Genomic DNA, 15,436 nt, shown 5'->3' on the forward strand with positions numbered 1-15,436 from the left:
AAAAATGTCGCTTGCCGTAACCTGCTGCTCTCACTGCCAAAAAAAATAAATACTGAGGTTCATTAGTTTACACATATATCAGGTTTTACGGGAGCTGTAAATTATTGATATGCTGTTTTGAACTGGCAAATCTTGGCCTTTTTTAGACGGAACAAGACCGTCGCTCACAGTCAAAAATTTAGCGTTATTTTTATACTTTAGGCATTAAGGGTCATGAAGGAGTCAGTTTGAGCCTCTCTATGGGTATTTCCGAAAAAATCAAAGACGCGAAGATCACCGCGGAAAAAACGAAGATTTCAAGATTGAAGCGAAGATCTGAAGTTGCCCAAAGTTCGCGTGATCAAATTGAACACTCAGATGTAAAACTGCAAAACTCGTAAACACAACAGAAAATATATGTAATTTCTGAATTTTGGCATTTGACAACAATTTACTGCGATTTCTTCGACAACAGTGGTTTCCAGTCACTGCTGCGAAACCTCATGAAGCCATTACAAGGCTGAAAACGAAAACTGCGAATTACACTGAATAAACGTTCAAACCGTTTCAATCCGTAAAACGAATATTTGCTTATAAAAAACGAATATTTGCAAAAAAAAAAAAAATTGAAAAGAAAACGAAGACCGTGGGTACCCATAGAGAGGCTCCAGTTTCTTATGTTGTTGAAATGGTTTTACTTGAGCCTGTACGCTGTACTGATTTCTCGTCGACGCACCCGTGCTAGAATTTGGGACGATTCCTTAACCGTTTATTTCCAATAGAATATAAGCACATTCAAATGAAAATGATACCGCTGTTGTAAAGCACCTATAAAAACTAACTTAAATTTTGAGCCCAGAAAAAAAAAAAACAGTTGAGGCATGTTTGCTTTTTCCGCAGCTCAAATACATATTTTTTTCTTAATCTTCTATAATATCGGTAAATTTATAATAAAATCAAAAAACTTAAGGCATGAATAAAGAAAGTCATTGTCAACTCGGGAACTTGTTAAAAAAACACTCCGGATTCTACGAGTTGGCATGAAAAAGCGTGGCGCCGGAGATTGATCAGTAAGGAACTGATCATATTTTGTGCTACAGGAACATGAGGGTTAACGTTACATCCGCTTCATTCGTTTAAGATTCGTTTAAGACTACTCTCTGTTACGGAAGTCTTCAGCGTATCGATAATAAATAGTTCACAGTAAATGAAACACTTTTTGTCGTATATTGTTGGGAGCTTAACTTTTTTTTTGTTCTCAGTCTTGGTTGCTGAAAGCGCTAAGTACCAATTTTAAAGAATCAGTTCCCCTTTTTACATGTTATGCATTTCTTTAAATGTCAGTTCAGAGGATTTGGTGGCACGGCATCTTTATTGGTAAGAACTAGTGGATCTGAGGCCACTCCCGAGCATATTTAAAGCTTTGCAAGACATTGTTTTTTAAAATACTAATCATTATTCAGTGATAAAAAATATAAAAATGGAAGTCACCCGAGCTCGTTTGTGAGTTATAAGCACTTCGAGCTGAAATTAAGGGCGTTTTGGCACGTTAAAAGATGGCCATAACTTGTTTGCCAATGGTTAGGCATTCATTTCATGCCATTCTTTTAGCATCATCTGACATAGCGCCGGATAATATCGATCCAACAAAGCTCAACTGCTCAAAACCATTTCCACTTCCAAACCACTTACACTACCACACTGTAGTAGGATACATTGTAAATACATCATTTTTATTGGAGCATTTTTATTTCGTGCTTGACATCATTATGCATCTGCCTGGAGATGTTGTTCAGGGAAGTGGGCACTTGATGTGCTCACTTCCGCAAAGTTTACACAAATAAAAATGTCGTCAACTAATCTATGTGCAAAATATATATATAATGTATATGAAACAAAACGCTCCTTCCTAGTATTGTAGAACAAACTGCTTACACTGCATGCTGATATTCGAGTTGCTTACACTCTCTAAAGTGATTATTAAAACATTTCCATTGCACAACCAAGGAGATGTTTTAGTTTTCGACGAGCTGTTTAAACCAAGGCGCAAAATAAAGAATTGCAATAAAGAATGACTTTTAAATTCGTATCTTAGACGAATATATCATACTATGACATTAATATTTTCAAGCAGAAATTCAACCAACATCGTCTCCAGGGCGCTATCCTCTTCAATTATGTAAGACGGCAAAGACTCCCGGGACAGGGTTGCTAGCTGGCAAACGTGAACAACAAAGATTATGGTTGTTGACTATCGAAAACGATAGTTCAAAACAGCTACGAATTCCAAGTCCTACTAGCAAGAAAAAAATGTGGAATGGAAATTTAATTTTAATTTTTATTATTTATCCTTGTTTAAAGGAGCTGTATCACGGATTTTAGCTAAATTGAGCCATAGGCTACGGCCATCAAATCCGGTGAAATACGAGAATAACCGCTCAAAATTAAACAGTGAAGGAACATTCCAATAACACAGCAATTAAAGAAAAGAAGGTACGGATGGCCAAAAGTGAGGAAGATTGAAACGGATTGCGATAAGGGTTTTTAAAATAATGTTGGGCTGAACAGTTTTCAAAGTTAATCTCGTTTGCTTGTAACTTTAAATGATAACACCTGGAAGACATATTTGGTTGTAACAAAGCTATGGTTTTGTCATTTGGATCCACAGAAGTTATTTCTTCGCAAACATTAAGTCTCATAACGAGTGTTTGGCAAAACGTAATAAAATTAACTTAACTAAGCCATGACACAGTCCCTTTAAAAGTGTTTTATCCTGGAAAAAATAAATGCATTGATCATGGAGATTTTGGTTTGAGTTTCATCTCACTTCCCTTGAGAAACCAGTTCCACTGATAATAACTGTTGTCATAGTTACCATTAAGAAGAGAATCGCCACAGGAGTTATACCACCAAGCTCCTCTGTTATTTATAGCACAGTTGCTACTGGTCTTGTCGTTATCCCGATCCTTGGTAGAGAAAGACATGCCGTTATAATACTTTAGCTTATCCGTTGCTGAGCCAGAATAGAAACCAACAAACAGCGTGTAGTTAGATGCCTCGTTAGTGACCGTAAAATTACTGTATTTAGCGTATTTATTTCCACTGGATGTTGTGTTGATTTCCACTCGCAGCTGACTCGGAATCTCAGTCAGTTGATGAATCTTTTCATTTCCAAGCCAAAATTCTCCTCTGAGGTCACCGAACCCGTTCTTGTACTCGTCCCAACCCCTGAAGAATCCAACGAACCCACTGAAGCGTTTGTGAAAGACAGTCCATCCACCACCATCCGTCTTCATGTCACAGTAGACTTCAAAACTGGTTTTGTTTGTTGGGTTCACTGTGTACACTCCACTCTTCTTGAAACCAGCAGAAAACAGCTCGGCGCAATCTCGGCCTGAGGAAATAAATTGCTTTAATTAATGATAGAAGTGAATCTTTTATCTTTTTTGCCTTGCCCAACTCAGTTGCGAATAAATATTTAGAACCTGCATTACGAGAAATGTATAGCTGCAATAAGTTCACGAGCTCTATGACAACCTACAAACGCTAGGTACCCCTTTTCTCATAGCCGCAAAAGACTAGTAACTTTAATAACAAAGAAAGAAGCAAAGATAAAGGGTTGAAAGAAAGATATCAAGAAAGAGAGAGAGAAAGACTCACTGTACAGAGGCAGAAAGACAGAGATAGAATAAAACCTGTCAAACCTGAACAAACAAGATGAAAATGACATTATTATAATTAAATGTTTTAAATCAGTTTCGAGTTTGATAATAATATCATACTTAGCAACCAATTCTTCGTTAGGAGACACACATGCATAAAAAAATAAGTAATCAACCTCGCTTACCAGTTTTTACAATCAGTTGCACCTCAGTCTCCACTTGAACAAACTCGCTCCGTGCAGAGCAGATATACGTTCCACTGTCTTTAGCCGTCAAACTGTTTATCTTCAGTTGTCCACCTTCCACTTGCGAGCGTTCCTCTGGTATGTTTCCTTTGCATCGTGTCCACGTGATGCTGGGTACTGGGTGTCCGTCTGCGGAACAGTTCAGTGTGACTGTCTGTCCATGATAAAGTTCTATCTTGTCTGGCGGCTTGACTGTAAACTGAGGCACCACGTTGACTATCAGAGCTGTCATGGCGTGCGATGTACCCATGACGTTGGTAGCAGTACAGATGTATGTTCCTGCGTCTTTCTTGTCTGTCTTTGTTATGGTCAAGGTCTGACCTTGGACAGTCGCTCTTCCACTGGGAAGTTGATCAAAGAGTTTGGTCCAAGATACCACCGGAGGGGGATATCCGATGACCTGGCACTTAGGGAGCTTGACATCTTTCCCGCTCTCGGCGTATATCGGTCCAGCGGGAAGAGATATCAGAGGGCGTGCTGGCAAGAGAAAGTTATTATTTTAATTAATCGGGCGTGGCCGATTTATAGTTTACCCTTTGGTCGTCCTAGACGATAGTCTCCTGTCGGGTAAAAATGACGGGGATAGCCTGGGCCAATCGGTTTCATTTCAGTTTTGACAGTAAATCGTTGTAGGAACACTGGGTCGACTTTTGGGCTAATCTGCAATCTGGTTCTCTTCTTTGCTTCGGCGGGAGGACAGAGAAAAAAGCTTAAGGGGTAAAGTACTAATAATCACCATTGTGAAACTGTAGTTGCTTTGACAAGTTGAAGCTATTTTTGTAAATAAAAGGGGTAACGTCATTCATGTCACGCAATGTTTTTGTGGGAAACTTTGAAACTAGACGCTTTGCTGGTTTCTACAAATAGCAGTGTGATCTGGCGGTACATTTTTTTGAGGCGGACTCCACTTTAAAACTATTTTTTATATATTTAGCAAGAAGTATGTCGATTTTCATTTCCGCACAGTTGGGCGTCAAAGTCGCCTGTCACAAAGAGTAGAATGTTTGCAGAACATGGTTTGGATATATTTTAGATTTGACTAGTGACGTTAGTAAGACACTTCTCAAGACGTCAGCAAAACATTGGTAATGTACAGTATTGGTGTGAACTTGAATGGAATTTTTTACGAGATCAGTAAAGCTATCGAATGAAAAGATGACTTGAAAATGAAAACTTCGAATAATTATAATTAAATACCAATTGAATTTTAGATGAGAAATTCCGGAAGTGACATCTGTGTTCAAAATAGGAATTTTTGTACAACTTAAAGTTCCGAAATAAAAGACCACATGTTTTGTAAAAATCACAGACAAACATGATCAGGAAAACAAAACAGGCCAATGGGTTTTATTCACGAAAATACAACTTTCTTAAGAAAGAGTTTGTAAACAAGACAATGGAATCGAATTACATTTCACACGCAATTTGCATACATTTGAACTTGCAAAAAAGAAGTATCTCTGCCGAGACATAATAGCGAGACCTTACATTAATAATTATTGTATTCTGATCTGATTGTTATTTTTTATGCATTAACTATTTGAAAGTGGTTCTCATCGATGAAAACAAAACGGTTTTTCATTCACTGCTTGAAGTATTTATAGACGTGAAAACATTCGCTTAATCGAATTACATTCTGCACGAAATATTTTGTATCCATTTGTCCCGAAACTTTGAGGAAATTGAAATCTTTGTGGACAGTACTGCATAAAAGCAGTTCATAGAATTGAATAAAAAGATAAGAACCATATTGACAAAGGAAATTTTAAAACTTTATTTTGGCTCATTTTGACGAAATTCAGGATTTTCAAAGACTGCCAGTAAACGGCTGTATCTTGTCTGTCTCTAACGATTTTGCTACGGTTTCGAACGAGCTAATTTTTCAACATGATATCATGGTAGCGGGCAGAAGTCGGTTCGTTCTGAATTTTTCAATACGGTATACAAGTTACAGGTCAATATACAGACCTCTGTACAGTAAAAAACGTTTTGGGAACAAACCATTGTGAACTTATTTTCTATGTTGATCAGTAAAAATCCTTAGTACGACATGGGGTTTGTTATCAAGTTCGTTAGTACGTTAATACTGCAAGGTGTATAACCTCAGAGAATTATTATCAAGTGTGTTTTGTTTTATTAGCGGTTTATACTCTAAGGTCTTGGTATGGGAGATCAAAATTAAGGCAAATTTCTGTTATTATCTGATTGCTTGGCACAGATTAGTACGATACTGAATTGGTTAGGAAATGTAAACAAACATTAAATTGAATGAGAGTAGAAAGGGAGGGACAGGTGGGGGTGAAAGGAGATGGAAAGGGAGGGAGAATTAAAATCCATGCTTGGTTATATCACGGCAACCTTTGACTTCTGTTGTTTTCTCACAAGAACAAAACTTAAGGTGGGGTTCTACCTGAATTTGAATAGAACATTAAGAGATTTAAAGAAGGGATTGAAGAAAAGAATGGAAACACCTCCAAACAGTTGACCCCCTCGCAAGAGCACTCCGGGTTGTCAGGAGACTGTTTGGTGTCCGTCCACCAATTTTTAACTTCAAATTCAAATTTTAAAATCACATTAAATCTCCAATATTTCTTATTTGTCTAAATTTTACTAATCCTTTGAGAAAAACTATCGCCTCCCAGACATCCCACAAAATCGTCCAAAAATTAACAAAATACTGCAAAACAAATATATATGGGATAAGTAAAGTTTTTTTGGATTCCTTGAAACGCGGCTGAAATGGTTTTCAGTGTTTTCCAGCCCTTATACTTTGGGTCAGTACTACTATTCTTCACCAGTTGCTATTACAGTAATGGTATGAAACAAATACCTAATCATTGGTCAATAAGTTGTGATCATTTTCTTGACAATAGTAGTTACCTGATTAGGAGTTGTTAGACTTGCCACAAGTCGCTCGTTTTTTCTTTGCATCTATAGTTACATAAATAAAATCGCTTTGAAATCAAGCACGAAAGACCACTTGAATAAAATCGCCTTTGTAATCGCGCGGGATTCATTTCTGTGAACGCGCACGCGAAGGAAAACAAATGACACTTGCCGAGGAATGGCTCGAAACGAGCGACTTGTGTCACTTGCAGGAAATCGATTCTAGCTGACGTTTTTTGCCGCGAAAATATTGCATCATTTCGTGTGCATTGAGTTGGTTTCTTTTATCGTGTTGACGTCAGTTTCGTGCGCCGTGTGCAGCTGACGTACGCTGTGGCGTGTGTTAAAATTGCGATTATGATTTTCTTCCCTTTTTGTGGAAAATCGTACTCAAGTCATTTGATGGCTCTCTCATTTCTGTAAGATTTAAAAGGGGCAGGCACAAAAGAAGAGTCTGTTCAAGAGGTAAAAAGTTAAACGCAAGCTTGTTTCACGAGCAGCGCGCGCTAAGTTGGCAAGCAGAGCGCGCTCAGTAAGGTCGCGCGCAATAATATGATTGACATAATCGCGATGGCGTCACCGGTAGAAAAATCCACCGGTGACGCCACATTTCAGAATTGGCGCGCTGCAGGTGAGACAAATCGCTCGTTCTGCCACGATCCTCCGCCATTTTGTTTCTCATATCTGCGCGCGCCCTCCCTTTCCGTATCCAGCGGTCTCCTGCGAATCTAACGAGCGACTTGGAGCAAGTCTAAGGAGTTGTATACTGTTCCATTAAAGTGTAAGGGCTGCAAAATACTGAAATGCGTCAGCCACCTAAAGTGTTGAAAAAAGTGGTCTTCAGGTAAAAACCCCGCCTTTATTAAGTATTGCGAAAAGGCTGCACTTTGCTAAGTGTTACAAATTTATATTTTCTAGACGTCTAGTTCAATCGTTTATTTGTATTGTGCGAAATATATTTTTATAAATTGCGACCATTATGTCATTAAGTAATAATGCAACCTTGAAAACATTCCAGATTTTCATTATTAAATAAAAACACGAAAAATTCAAATTTGGGAAAACAAGCCTGTCAAAATGACGTTGCATGGTGATTTCAAGTTACTGGCACAATAACTAATCCTACCAAATTATTGCGAGATAAATTTTAGATAAACGCGCAAACTTTGGCAGCGTTTGGTTGAATCTTGAAAAAGTTATAAGCGTCCAAAGTCAGCGCGGGCCTCAAAAGCCCCCACCCCCCCCCCCCCAGGCCTGAATAGGTTTAAGTGACTGTTTTTCCAGTGATTTTTACTGTACTGTACCCTGCCTTTCAAGTCAAAACAGATAGCTAATTATTAAGCGCCCGATTTTAAGCTTCTCAAGCTTCTCAAGCTTCTTGTTTTTTGTATAAAACAATATATAGTATAGCAGATAATGTTCATAATTACATTGTTATACTTAAATAAAATGCAAGAAAATTTTTAACATTTTTTATGTGCAATTATTTCCAAATTAAGGTCATTGCTCAGAATTGCATTGCCCATCCTTTTTGCGGAAGATTTTTTTACCTAATCGTACCTTTTTGGTACGCTTCGGCGGCATATCAGGCGAGTTTGGTCGAGCCATGGTTCGTATTTTGGCGAGACGCAGTCGAGCCAAAATACCCATGGCGAGACCAAACTCGCCTGATATGCCGCCGAAGCGTACCAAAAAGGTACGATTAGGTATTTACCGTACCCAAATACAGCCAAAAATCCGGTTATATTTTTTGTTTTGTTTAAGGCATGCTTGCCATGTGCGTAATACAAATTGTGTTGACCTGCTTGTATTGATACTGTTTTGGTCTTCGACACTGTTAACAAGTTCCTCTTCTGCCTTTTTTTCTGCTCGTTTGTTTGGCGTTTCATTCTCTAAATTTTTGTAATCCAAACTTAGCGAAAAATGTGGAAATTCTAACTCCATTGTTTCAGTCTGAATGTCTCAGTACTCGTCGGCGAACATCGCGCAATTGGCGAGCGCGCTCAAGTTTAGTTTTGGCGGGAAAGTTTTTCTCCTTTTACGACCGCAAAACACCAGCTAAATTTAAATTACGAGGTTCTATTTCATTGGCAAAACGTCTTTTCAATTCATCGTACAGTAACACAACTTTACTTCAAAGTGACCGTGATATGGTGGCATATCAGGTCAGTGACTTGATATCGTAGAATATCAGGACAGTAGATCGCGCTTCTGATTGGCTACTTGCGAATTTGGGTACGGTAATACGGGTAACAAGCGCGCGCACGTAAACAAAAGGCGGCTTTTCTCTATCCGGTTGAGCTCGCGAGAGAGATAAATCGTCGTTTTCTCGAAAATGACTGAGTACGGTGACCTATCAGTTTTTTCTCGTATTTTGAGTATAGTGATCAAATTCTTTCTATAAAATGAATACAGATCAATTTCTATGTTTGAAAAATAAATTATCACCGGAAACGTGTACTTTGCCAGTACTTGCAAAGGAATTATTAAGGAATTGTGCGGCATATACAAGGTTTTCCTGCTCCTAAACGAATGGTGATCCACCTTTTTTATTTCAAAATTCAATTTCCCCTAAGGTAATCAACTAGTAGCTAGGCAAAGTTTGGCTGAAAATCTATGTTCAGTTCTGATTTCAGGGGTAATGACCTTAAAGAGTGCATAGTCCTAAACTATAAAATTGGAAACCGGCGTGATCACTCTCCAATAATAATAATAAAAATACTGAGGCGCGTGAAGAAACGAGAAATTTTTTCTTGACAATAGGGCCTGCTAATAAACAATCGGGTTTGAGATCCTTCATACTTGCGATTAAATTTGTTTCTATTTTTTCCGGCTGAGAAAGTTTATTTACCTTGGACGTTGAGTGTCACAGAAGCCTGAGCGGTCCCCTGGTCAGTACGAATTGTACACACGTACATTCCATTATCACCGACTGTCGCATTTTTGATATGAAGTGTTCCTTTGATGATGGAATATCTTCCTGCTGGGAGGGAACCATCTTCTTTGGACCACGACACTGTCGCGTCAACATTTCGCTCCGGAGAACACTTGAACACGGCGGACTGATCCAGGGCAACGGTCCTAACTGCCGGCGTAACGATAATCCCAGGGGCAGAAATTACATCCCCCGCTTGCCCCCTGAATGGCTGCAGGGAAGTCGGAGTAGGCAAGGTGGGTTCTCCAGGTTCACCCTTTTGGCCTTTTATCCCTGGGGGTCCACGGAGACCCGGATATCCAGGGGACCCCTGTGGTCCTTGTGGTCCTATCTTTCCCGGTGGTCCCTGAACACAAATCTGACTTTGGCTAGTGCAGATCTTTTGCGTTGCAGTGTAGACGGATTTGGTGATTTGTTGTTGTATTTCAGGGGCCAAAACACCATTGTCTCCTTTAGGGGATTTGGAGGACTCAACATCTCGCCGGTCTCTTTTCTGAGCTGAAGAACTGTCTGACTCGTCTTTCGAGAAGCGAATTCCTATGATAAAGGAGTAAATGGTGTTACAATGCTACTTGGAGCATCATTGATGAGATAAACAAGTGAAATACGTTTTCTTTCACTTTACGGTTTGCTGGGGTCAATTACAGCTCGTAGCCATAATTTCTTAACAGCATTGGATAAACGCATTTTTTCTGTATTGTTATTTAACATACCAGTGAAAATCACTCAGAAAAGCACCATCGTAAGTATTAAGACGGAATCCACTAGGAAGTCGAGTAATATTTATTAAAGTTGGACAAAAATCAAGTACCAGAATAATTTAAATCCTATTGCGTTATTTCCTACCCTTAATAAAAGGTAAAGATGTAAGTAATTATCCGTGATAACACCAACAACAATTTCTTATCAGAGTCTGAGAAAATGAATTTCAAAGTTCACAAGGTATAGGCAAACTCTCACGTGTAGCCATTTTGGAAATTCGTCTTAAGCGATTCAGTGGAATTTAGCGGAACTTCGAAATTTGTTTTCGATGTTTGGTGTTGTTAGAAAAGATTTCTTTTGATAAGATATTTGAAGCAGTAACAAAAAAGTTTGCAATAAGGTGGAAATAATTCTGGTACAACAATTTCTTATCAGAGTCTGAGAAAATGATATTCAAAGTTCACAAGCTATGGGCAAAAGCTCACATCTTTTAAGCGATTCATGGGAATTCAGTGGAACTTCGAAATTAGTTTTCGATGTTTGGTGTTGTTAGAAAAGATTTCTTTCGATAAGATATTTGAAGCAGTAACACAAAAGCTTGCAATCAGGTGTAAATAGTTTTGGTACATAATTTTGTCCAATAACTACTCGAAGTCCTGGCGGATTTCCTCTTAAAATACTTCTTTCTACAATTGTTACAACAACGCTCACCAAGTTGATATAACGTGACGGTTTACCTTCAGAAAGTCGATCGGGAGAAAACAAATGTTAATCTTATTATCAAATCACTTCTAACTTCTAGGTCCCCACTCTTAACTTGAGCTAAAGATTGTCGAAGTGTCACAGATCGATAATGAGTCTGGGATTAGATCTCGCGCGGTATTAAATTGAAATAATTCAATTGCTTTAGTGGAATTCAAAACACCGAGGTTACAGTTTTGCAGCTATTAATAACGACAAGGATTTCTAGAAAATTCTTAATAAGTAAGTAAATATTCTAGAAATCTTTTGCGCTGATCCAACCGATAGATTATTTCCATTTCTGTCGCTTTCTAAAGACAACACGACCCGGCAAATATTTCATGCCAACGCCCCTTCCAGATAACATCGACTGTTGAAGAGAACAGAAAACACCGAGAAACCTTTTCGTTCAGGATATTTAATTGCAAAACATGCTACCATGATCCCACAGATTGTCTTTCTAGCAACCTGAGGCCACGAAGCAGCCGAAATCGAAACGAAAGAATCAAGCTTTTGGGAAGGGAGCGTTAAGTATACTGGTAATGTTTGCCTGCCGTGGTTGCTTTCTCAACTGAAATCACCCTGTAGTTGCATTAGCTAAACGATTAAACATAAAAAAATACTTTATACATTTTAGATATTCTTCCACTAATTTTGAAAGAGCTGCAGAATTGCTAGCCAGCTCTTGATTATTTTGGCGAAAATCGTTGAACACAAAAACGCCTTTGCCAAGAGGAAAACACCCTATAACTTAACCTTTTCACGTTTTAAAATTATTGGTGAAAAGAAAATAAATAAACGTTCTTACTCAAATTTTTGGCCTGAGTTACATTTATAGGATGCTCTTACGGTACTGTTTCACTTTTTTAAGTTTCAAAGATTCTTATTAGAGAAGATAGAAGAGAGTTCATTGATTCGAGTTGTAAACTAACGCTCAAGTTAAGTTTTCTAGGAACGGTGACAGGAAGTCGTTAAACCCGAGTGACCAGAAGAGTTGTTCGGTATTGATACATCTGATGCATTTAATAGCAGTTCTTTCCAAAACACTCGTGGTGTATATTTTTCAAATTATGGGTTTTATAAATTAAATTATGTGTAAGAACTACGAAGCGAATATATTTTCGAGTACGTTTTAGTTGCAACTAAGACGTCGTCTCCATCTGTTCGAGGCTATCTAAGGGCATGTACTGGACTGAAAACCGAGCTCTTTTGGCATAAAATTATTGCAACAGGGCGAATTGAGCAAGCAAGAAAACCAATCATTCTTAAGCCTTTTCCATCTAAACCTGAGAAACGCATGAAAAGAGCGCATCTACAGCGCGTCTACTCGGCAACGTACTGTACTGAATTCAATAAAAATAAAAATAGACTCACCGTTTGTTGGAATGGGCGAAACGCGCGTCGTCGGTAACTGTTTTTCTCTTTGTTCGAGAGCCTCAAGTCTTTCCTTGTAAGATCGTAGCTCCAACTCAAGCCTCACATAACCAACACAGTACAAAAAAACGCTTGTAATCAAAACACAACAACAAACCATAAGAAGGCGGGAAGATCCACCAGCGCTCATCATTGTGAACTGCGCAACTGCCTTTCACAAATGACTAACACTTAACTGCGGCAAATTATTTGTACTTTGAGCAAGATAACCTCGAACAGTTTGAATTTTTTGATAACTTTGTGTGCCGACCGTAAATTAAATTACCTTGCTTATCCTAAGATAGACAAGATAGAACTTGGTCGTTTTCCAAATAAAAAAGTCTTGCAAATGCAATGCAGTGCCTATTTTTGTCCGCAGAGAAAGATCGAGAAGTACTTCCTAGATATGCTGTCCATACTGAGTTGTGCTGACAAAGCTACACAGTATGGCATGGAATTGTTTAAGAACGGTTTAAATCTGAAATAGAATTAGAGATTTTGACATTTTGGTTTTGAAATTGGAATAAATTTTTGTGGGAAAATCCACACAGTTCTCTCCAGAATACACTTGCTTGATTTCAAGAGACACTAATCTATCTATCAACAAATGAAAACGAGATACAGAGATGAAACTTATCCAGACTAGATTGATAAGACCGTTTCCTCGTATTCACTAGAATGATAAGACCGTATCAGATTTGTAATAGCGTTCAAGTTCACAGAGTCTGTTCTAGAATAGAATGCTATTTATACATTTAAAATGTTTGGTCTGAAAATAATATTGTGAGGGCTTGGAAAACTTTCACGGTACCTCATCCAAAAAAATACAAAAAATGTCTTCTTCCCACCATTCCTCTCCCCAATTCCCATTGCAATAGCCTTCAATCGGTCGCCACAACACGGAATGGGTGTTTCTCGTGCGCACGAAAAGGTCGTAGAGGCTAAGGAAATCGACAAGATAATTACATTTAAAGTATTCTGCATGGTGTTTATATCTTTTGGAACAGAAACTTTTCAATGAAAGGTTGATTAAAATGAAGGTGAAAGTTTAATCAAACAAGCAGAAGATAAGCTGCATTTTTTTCGTATTTTAACACACACATGCATACTGTCGATTTTACAATTGCGAGTGCCTTAGTTTTTTGCAAAAACAATTGTCTGTTTATACACACCTCTGTCAGACAGTGATAACTGTGGTTCATATGAATGATTCTTTTTAATGTCGAGTGTTAGTTTTGGCAGGAAATTAAGAGTGACGGTGCTCCGTGAAGGCTGATTAGTTGCTCAAGATGAACTTGAGTGGCCCTGGCGCGGATTTGTTAAGAAACAGTTAGCAGGCGCTTACCGTTACTAACAGTTTGCTAGTTTGTTTTTGCACATTGTACGCATTATTCATATTTAGGGTTGATTTTAGCAAGCGTAAAGTTCATCAACAACTAACAGGACGGTGTTTGGTCAAAAATGGAAGTTAAATTGTGTTCGATTGAGGCACGTTTAGCAAAGATTTCAGGCGATAACCTGAAGTGCATGTTCTTTATCGCGGGTACTTGAAATATTATCATCTTCATTTAATATAACACCAGATTCTACGAGTTCACATAAAAAATGCCTAGCAGCTCAAGGGCAGTCAGTAAGAACTGATCAAATTCAAAGCTAAGAACTAATAAATGTCATAACATGCTCAGAACATGCGCTTCAATCCGCTCAAGGTGCCCTTGTTTGTGCTTCTTCCTGTAACAAGAGTTCCCATCAAAATCTCTGTAACGAGTAGTTTATAATTCATGAAATATTTCCTGTCGCACCTGATAAGTAGATAGAGCCTTACCTATTTCAAATAAAATATATTGATCATTTTTACTTGTTAGTCTTGTGCCTGCTGGCTGTCAATACTCGCCCTCGTTTTCTATGAGCTGTGAGGTATTAGGGTTTTAGGGATGGTTTTGTATTGTGGTCGCCCGGGGCGATAGTCAATTCGGCTGCACCTCGTTGACTAAATAGAAACACGAGTGGAAGTTTGGGAGAACGCGAGAAATGTTGTGGGAACACGCGCCGGGTGGGGTTCTCAACCTTCACGACATACGGAAAGATGTGTTTTCTATTTCTTTTAGAAAACACCGCGAGGAAATTTATTTAATCGCTCGTTTATTTATTTTGATCATCAAAATGTAAATTCTCTATGCTCGCGCCGTCATAATTAGGAGTCATTTCGTCAACAGCTCGTGCCAGCTAAGTGTTTCTGTCCAATAATGGAACCGAAACCAATTGTGGAATTCCACTCATTTTTAGGCATCCAACTGGTGAACGGTTACGGCAATTAGATATTTTCAGGAGCGCCATTATGTTCATGGTCTGTCCCCTTAAAATTGGAGTACGGCTTTTAGTGTGCGCTTTCTTACAGAATGTTTTCTTAATATTTATGTTGGTTATGAAAGCAAGCTTTATAGGCGAGCAAATAGTTGCGTTCAATTGAAGGAGGGACGTTTATTTCCTGCGCGTTGCAGACGAACGAAACCCCGGTGTTTTGTTCGCGAAACGCAGGCTATTTATTTCCATACGCAGTATATGAGCCTTCGTCAACTTAGCTGAAGCACTTGCACAATTTCTTCCGGCTGTAGTATTACTGAGATTTTCAATGAGCCAGTTAATTTTCCTTCCTTTAATGTAAATGAGGGTTAATTTCTTTCCGTTACGGTTAGCAGAAGTGTAAAAATAGTTTCAAAAGGTTAAAAATGTATTTCCATTGGTATTAAACATAATTAAGGTCTTAAGACCATCGAAGTGAAGCGGTGAGGGTAAAAGGCGGAATGAGTTTGCGGAATGGCATGTGGCATGACTTGCGGAATGGCATAATTATGCGGAATGTAATTTACGCG

At 38.5% G+C, this 15,436-nt stretch overlaps 1 protein-coding gene across 1 annotated transcript; it reads right to left on the bottom strand.

Moving 5' to 3' along the window:
• Nucleotides 1-1,691: 1,691 nt before the first annotated feature.
• LOC144655221 (uncharacterized) lies at nt 1,692-13,081 on the bottom strand. The gene is made up of 4 exons (XM_078515445.1): nt 12,525-13,081; nt 9,624-10,244; nt 3,827-4,363; nt 1,692-3,373 (listed from the first exon to the last, which is right to left on the bottom strand). Exons 1-4 carry the CDS (start codon nt 12,715-12,717, stop codon nt 2,775-2,777), a joined length of 1,950 nt encoding a protein of 649 aa, XP_078371571.1. The 5' UTR covers nt 12,718-13,081; the 3' UTR covers nt 1,692-2,774.
• Between the last annotated feature and the right edge of the window lie 2,355 nt (nt 13,082-15,436).

This window comes from Oculina patagonica, chromosome 5 (assembly GCF_052425735.1).
Source record: "Oculina patagonica isolate OP01 chromosome 5, crgOcupat, whole genome shotgun sequence".
NCBI classification, from domain to species: Eukaryota; Metazoa; Cnidaria; class Anthozoa; order Scleractinia; family Oculinidae; genus Oculina; species Oculina patagonica.

Excerpts from the sequence above, each read along its gene's own strand:
- LOC144655221 (XM_078515445.1), bottom strand. The coding sequence starts at position 12,717 with ATGATGAGCGCTGGTGGATCTTCCCGCCTTCTTATGGTTTGTTGTTGT. Across the intron at positions 4,364-9,623 it reads TGTGACACTCAACGTCCAAG|CACGCCCTCTGATATCTCTT; the intron begins GTAAATAAACTT and ends TTCTCTTGCCAG. Across the intron at positions 3,374-3,826 it reads GCAACTGATTGTAAAAACTG|GCCGAGATTGCGCCGAGCTG; the intron begins GTAAGCGAGGTT and ends TTATTTCCTCAG.